Source organism: Berghia stephanieae, chromosome 1 (assembly GCF_034508935.2).
Source record: "Berghia stephanieae isolate SIO BIC M18660-M18661 chromosome 1, UCSD_Bste_1.3, whole genome shotgun sequence".
Taxonomy (NCBI): domain Eukaryota; kingdom Metazoa; phylum Mollusca; class Gastropoda; order Nudibranchia; family Aeolidiidae; genus Berghia; species Berghia stephanieae.
The window spans coordinates 135,008,491-135,015,990 of NC_088360.1; the positions used below are offsets into that span (position 1 = coordinate 135,008,491).

The window sequence follows — 7,500 nt, forward strand, 5'->3', positions numbered from 1 at the left end:
AGGACGAAACATGAAGACTGTTAGGCAAAATTGCATTTTTTTCGAAAGAGATAATGCTGTAAACGGCTAGGTACTCATTTTACACATGAGTACGGGGAGATGATGTGAGTAAATAGCTGTTTCCAAGGAGTCAACTATTCGCCGCTCAGAGCGGGACTCGAAACCTGTACGTTCCGATCCATGGCGAGTGTGTCATACCATTAGACCACATAACTTATTACAAAGAATATAGTGTGACACTGTTATTGATTCGCACGTTTTAAAATAAAACATTTAGGATTTATGACCTCAAACATAGTAGATACATAAATGGTTCACAACCCACGAGCGCTTATTTACGAGTTTAATAACACAATCCAAATTGCTATAGTCTGACCAATTTCTTGTTTCCAAGTTCCATAACCCAAATTGCCGTGGTTCCATTGTTGTAATGGTAGTACTGTTTTTATTGTGTGTGTGTGTGTGTGTGTGTGTGTGTGTGTGTGTTTGTGTGTGTTTGTGTATGTTTAAAGGGTTTTACGGCGCTTGCGACACATTTAGGTCATCTCAGAGCCAGTTAAATGGGAGAAATCGGGATAGTCAAAAGTTCTAGAATTATAATTAAATCACACAAGAAGAAGTAAGACAAAGGGGAATGGTTTAAATAGGGAATATATGTAGATTCCAAGAGCACACTATCAGTGTGCTTAGTCTGAGATTACCTAAAAGTTTCATCCAGACACAAGCACAGTGTCCCACTAAGAGATACACAGCCAAATGTTTACCAAGCATTATATATTCAAAACAAAAAAGTAACAATGCGTCAGAGAGAAATTATTTACAAGGGAAAAAGGTCATCTCCCAAAACATTTGACTTTTTTCCTCCATGCCAAGGATTCCGGCCAAGGTCAGGAGTAGTAATCCCATTCCAAGACAGACAAAAAGCAAGTTCGGAAAACACACAGGGGAATAGAAGACAACAGCAAGTGACCTCCTGCCCACTATGGGAAGTCAAATAACCCCATCCAGGGAAATACTCTCAAACCAAGACAGAGCATTCTCTATTACAACAATGTGACATCAAATCCATAATACGCTTCAACAGTCGTAACGTCACTTCCCTCATAATGACGCATGGTAACTTAGTAACTGGCTCTAAACTATCGGAACAATGACAATGACGGACGCCCTTATGAAATATTTCTCCGACGAGCATAAAAGTGTATCCAGAGGAAAAAACCAAACATTATAAATCTGATCATGTTTTGACTTTTACTCATTCTGATCACAAGACATATGAAAAGTTCTAGCCAGCATGAAGAATAAAAAGTACCGATTTTCTTTGTTTAGAACCACGGTGGCCGGCGTGTTGGGCGACGTGATATCAGACCATTGAATCCAATTGCACACGATTCAAAGGCCTGAAAAATATTTGCACGTGTTTATAATCTCATTGTTGTGATGAAAATATGAATAATTGTGCATGACAATGCAGTTGATAAGATTACAAGACAATCCATCCCCCGAAAAAAAATCAATTTGCCTCGATTAGTGCAAGGGTGGTATAGATAGTATGCGCTTGGCTAAGAAGCTCATAACATTGCCATCCGGAAGTAGAACGGACGAACACACAAAACTGTGTGTATCCATGAACGTTCATAGTCAGGTTAATACAGTTCAGTGAGCATTACTCATAAACGCGGATGGCAAAAAACAATAACAAAGACCTAAGTGACGTCATCTTCGAACTATCTATATTTCTTGTATATTATCTTTCTCCTTCGTCTGGCATTGTTTCATACACGCCTTAAAAAATTGAGCTTTATATAGCGCAATATCCATTAAATGTGCTCAAAGAGCCTTACAAGGGGTCCCTGGTCAACAGCAACATTCAACATGTAGTACGGGACATGACGCCTGTTAGGCGATATTACAATTCTTCGGACAAAGGCAACGCTGTTAAAGACCTTACTCATTTCACACCTGAGTACGGTGAGAGAATGTGAGTAAAGAGCCTGTTCCAAGGACTCAACTATGCGCCGAGCGCGAGGCTCGAACCCGGGACCTTCCGATCCGAAAGCGAGTGTCATACCACTAGACCACATTGCCGACATACAAGCCTTTTCAAATTTCTATCCTTCACATCAGTGCCTGCTCCCTACTTTGCTATTACATTTTTGTGATCAAAATACTCTCAAATGCATGCAAAATAATCTCAATAATGAAAATGTTATATAAAGTCCATTATCATTATGGATATTGCTGGACAAAGTTCTCCCAATAGCCGTTGGTAATTTTACTTCTCCATTAGTTACATTGGCTTCCTGTGGTGAAAAGAGTTGTCAATAAGATTTGGACTGTTCTCTACAAATCCTTAAGCACTAACAGTCTCTCCTATATTAAAGACCTTCTGAACATCAATGTCCCCAAAGAAACTTGAGTTCAAGAAATGACCAAAAATCAATCCTTGTCAAACCTAAGACCTTGCGTATAATAGGTGACCAATATTCGCCCTCCCCCCCCCCACCACCCCCCCCCCCCACCCCCACCCCACCCCAACCCGTCACATGTGAGATGTCGTTTTTGTTCGTTGACAACTTTCAAATCTCGCTTAAAGTTTTATCTTTTCACGTTATAAGTTGCTTTTTAAAATAATAATAATAATGATAATAAATAATAATAATAATAATAATAATAATAATAATAATAATAATAATAATAATAATAATAATAATAATAAATAATAATAATAATTTTTATTTTTATTTTTGTTGTTATTATTGTTATTATTATTATTATTATTATTATTATCATCATCATCATCATCATCATCATCATCATCATCATCATCATCATCATCATGTTTTTGCTGTTGTTAAATTGAATTCGAATCACTTTTCCATCAACACTTAACACTTGTAGATATCCTAATATGTTTTAAAAGGTCAAAATATAAGCAGCGATATTCAATGATATACTACTGTTTATACCATCCAGCTGCAGCCTAGAGGTTCGTATGATATGACCTTAATGTGTTGCAAGAGCCGTACAACCCTTAACTCTCTCCTTACCAGCCATTTTCAGGATTTCCCCCAAATATTCACACCAAACTAACACGAAAAAAAAAAAAGATTTTTATCACTCAAACACAATAGAAGTAAAGTTCTTGAGATAAATAATTTCTTTAGCAAAACACGCTCCACAACACACAGTTCATTTTCTTTAAATGTTATGATGTACAAAAGAAATTTGAATAAGAAAAATGTTGGTTGAATCGTAACGAATGTGACGATTTTCCTATAGTTGGTAAGGAGAGGGTTAAAAACTAAACAGAAAACCATAGACAACAAGCATTGTGTGGATGATTATTCTAGTCCTTCAAAGCCACCAGGCCCATGGAGTCGCTGTGTATTCCGGCTTATTTAGCGTAACGGACAATATCAATTCCTCGCTACCCTTTGTATAGGACGCAATTCTATCGTAAAGTACTTTCAACCAAATCTAACAGACCCAGCCACCTGTCACTGCTGGGTGGACAGGGAAGTAAACAAAATCTCGATTGCACCCGGGATCTCTCTCTCTCTCTCTCTCTCTCTCTCTCTCTCTCTCTCTCTCTCTCTCTCTCTCTCTCTCTCTCCCTTTGCTTGTGAAGATTGTGCTCTTCCAACTGAGCTATCGGAACCCCCCCCCCCACAATTTAGAACAAACTTCCTCTTTATCATCGAAATTCTTTACATCTCGAGTCCTGTATTGCCATGGTGTGACACAATCAAATCTTCAAACCCTCTAAAGCAGGATATAAAAAATCCTTCACCCACTTTTGCCCAATTACGCCGTGATAAACAAACTTTCACTTCCCCTTCAATATTCACCATCTTTGAAGTCCTTCAAAACAAATATTTGAAACCATAAATTTTATTTCGAAAATGTCATGATCTTTGATTGTCTTCAATTAAACTTGTTTTCATGTTTCCTCTCTTAAACCTTCTTGTTTTAGGCGCGTCATGATTCTTCTTCTTCTTCTTCTTCTTCTTCTTCTTCTTCTTCTTCTTCTTCTTCTTCTTCTTCTTCTTCTTCTTCTTCTTCTTCTTCTTCTTCTTCTTCTTCTTCTCCTCATCATCATCAATGGTATTATCATTATTATTATTATTATTATTATTATTATTATCATCATCATCATCATGATCATCATCATCATCATCATCATCATCATCATTATTATTATCATCATCATCATCATCATCATCATCATTATTATTATCATTATCATTATTATTATTATTATTATTATTATTATTATTATTATTATTATTATTATTATTATTATTATTTATTATATTATTATTATTATTATTATTATTATTATTATTATTATTATTATTATTATCATTATTATTATTATCATCATTATTATTATACCCCTAACGATATTTTAACTTGTTTCTACAATTATCACAGATTGACACCAATGCATTCTTACTGTCTTATCCCCGGAATGCAATCTACGGGTCGTAGAATGAGAGAAACTGGAGAACTCGACAAACATCCTGCCTGGAAGCTACGAAAGACAAACCGTGCTTGTGGAAATCGCCTATCCTTAAAACTGACACAGCTAGATCAAACGTGTAAAGATATCACCTCCAGAATAACACACGGTATTAAAAATCTACAAAATAAATTAAAAGAATCTCACAGAATGTCATCCTTGCATACACATTCCTCCGAAAATCTTTCAAAACCTGAATTGTCTCCAAGAAAACAATGGGAGGAAAAGAAGCCAAAAAGCTTTTGTTGTGACAATCACCAGAAATATGCTGCTGATAGGTATGGGAAAGACACATTTCTACGAAAAAAGAATAATTCTATATATCTTCTACCCAAAAAGCAAATCAAAAATCCATGCTACTTTGGTGCTACAAATCAAAAAACAGATTGTTCTCACTTCCCTTGTATTCAACCGGATACGTATCACAGCCTCGGCTTCCGGTTGGATTCGTCAACAAAGGAATGGCTATCCTGGCCCGATCTACGGAGGGCAAAATGGGACCAGCCCGAATCGAGAAATTTTAAAACAGATTCAGGGACTTCTCTGATGCGATGGTGCTCTTTGCCCAACGATTTTGAATCCAGGAAAGAACGACTTTTGCTGGAAATATCCAAGAGACGAGATGTGAATCTGACGAAGAAGCCTCCGAGCTGGGCTACGAACTATGGGAAGATGACACCTTATAAAACATTAAGCTCACCTGTTAGGCTTCACATCATTAAATCAAAGGTGTAAACAGTAGTCAAATAATACTTAATACTAGGATTCAATAGTCGAATGTCAATTCCGCCCAGCAGCCAGCAGCTTGGTTCTAAAAAAAGAAAATTGGTACATTTTATTCTTCATACTGGCTCGAACTTTTTCACATGTCATGTGATCAGAATGTATAAAAGTCAAATCATGATCAGATTTATAATGTATTTCTACTCTGGATACACTTTAATGCTCGTCGGAGAAGTATTTCATAAGGGCGTCCGCCATTGTTCTAATAGTTTAGAACCAGTTACTGTGCGCCATTATGAGGGAACTGACGTCACGACTGCTGAACCCAATTGATAGTAGCAAGCATTTTAATTTCTGTTATGATAGCTATAGTCAAGTGTGCCATAAGAAAAAAAAATACAGAAAACAAATCAACAACAAATAACATGATTTTAGCGATGCTCCCATTGATGCCACTAATGTGGCCTTATGGTATGACATTCGCTTTCGGATCGGAAGGTTCTGGTTTCGAGCCTCGCTCGTGGCATAGTTAAGACCTTGGAAAAGGCTCTTTACTCACATTCTCTCACCGTACTCAGGTGTAAAATTAATACATGGTCGTTAACAGCATTGTCTGCTCTGCTGCTGTACTTGCGAAAGTCCCAGGCTTGAGAGTTTTTGCCAAGACGAGGGTCATTTTAACCGATCAATATTTGTCTTCTGGACAAAATTTTAAATAACTGTTAATTTTTTTTAAAATTACATGAGTGGTGCAATTTCCCTTTCTTGTTTTCTCCTTCCTCCTCCTTCTCCACCATATCCTTCTATCTAGACCACTGCATTAGCCCCTTCAACATAAAGTATTTTTCTTTCATTTAACTTTAGACTAGTTTCCTGTTTTAAGTGTTTTGAAAAACTCAAAATCTAGTTGTATTGTTAATGATTGACTACTTGTTGTTTTTGAAAACAAGAATATTGTTGTTGCTAGTTGACCCACTCAATATGAACTGAATAAATAGAAGGAAATAAATTGACGTCACTCAGCCCTTTGTTATTATTTCTAGCCAGTGAAGTGGAGAGTGTGGCTCAGCATTACAGTCTTTTTGCTTCGTACCCGAAAGGTACCGAGTTAGATCTCCGCCGCTGCGATGTGTGGCCTGGAGCAAGTTACCTCGCCCTAGCTCACTTTGCGGCGCTGCACTGCGGCTGACGCCTGGGTTATTCCAGTCTTCCCTTGGAATCGGTCCTAGAGACAAATTTCCCCTACGGGATGAATAAAGGAAATTTTATTTTTATTTTTAAAAAAATAGTAAATGGTAAAATGTATTTTAACAATGTTGAATTATTTCAACAAAGGAGTATGTGCGCTGTATAAAAGTTCATGTCATTGTTATGATTAATTATGATAGATCCAATGTGTACATACAGGTCTGACATCCGAACCCACTTATGGGCCTAGTTTAACATTGTTGTAATGGACAATAATTTGCCTCATTTTTTGAGATTTCCAGTACAACAATGAGCCCATCAGACCTGCAACTGCACGTCGGATAGACCTAATCTAAAAGTATGCTCCAGTATTCTTTTTAATGTCTATTTCACGATCTACAGAACTTATAAATAATTTACTTTATCAGCCCCAGCCTATATATTATTGGCAGAGAACACTGTCTACTAAATCTTCCTTAAATAAACAGTGAACTTTGACAGAGAATCATGATTAATCTACAGATAGCCTTAACAGGAACTGTAGAAAATTGAATCATATGCCACGTTCTATAGGCCCTGTTCAACATACAGCGCGGCAGAATTTGCACTTCAGACTTGGATCAATAACGGGAAGAGAGAAAACATTTCTGCATTTTTTGGGGGAAAAACCCTCCCAACCCCCCCCCCCCGCCCCCTTCTGAAATATAAAACAAGCAAACAAAAAAAAAAAGACTCCAGCAAAATTCAAAACAAAACAAGACAAAAGAACCCCCCCCCCCCCAAAAAAAAAAAAAAAAAAAACAAAAAAAAAACAAAAAACACAAAACAAAAAAAACACAAAAAACAAAAACCCTTTATAAACAAAACAAAAAAATACATTTTTTTCACATTTTAGAGAACTGTCACTTCAAATATCGATTGATTAAATTGATTCTGAACGGTCAAGAAGGCCAGAACATAAGACTTCTTGGGAGAGACATTTTTTATTCGTCATCATCATCATCATCATCATCATCATCATCATCATCATCATCATCATCATCATCATCATCAACACCATCATT

General features: G+C 36.7%; 1 protein-coding gene across 1 annotated transcript in view; it reads left to right on the forward strand.

Moving 5' to 3' along the window:
• The window catches only part of LOC144963273 (uncharacterized), a 7,438-nt gene extending 291 nt beyond the window's left edge, over window positions 1-7,147 (forward strand). The window contains exon 2 of the mRNA XM_078897150.1: window positions 4,438-7,147. Coding sequence (XP_078753276.1) covers window positions 4,448-5,260 — 813 coding nt within the window. The 5' untranslated portion in view covers window positions 4,438-4,447 and the 3' untranslated portion in view covers window positions 5,261-7,147. The remainder of the gene's footprint in view (window positions 1-4,437) is intronic.
• The last annotated feature ends 353 nt before the right edge of the window (window positions 7,148-7,500 follow it).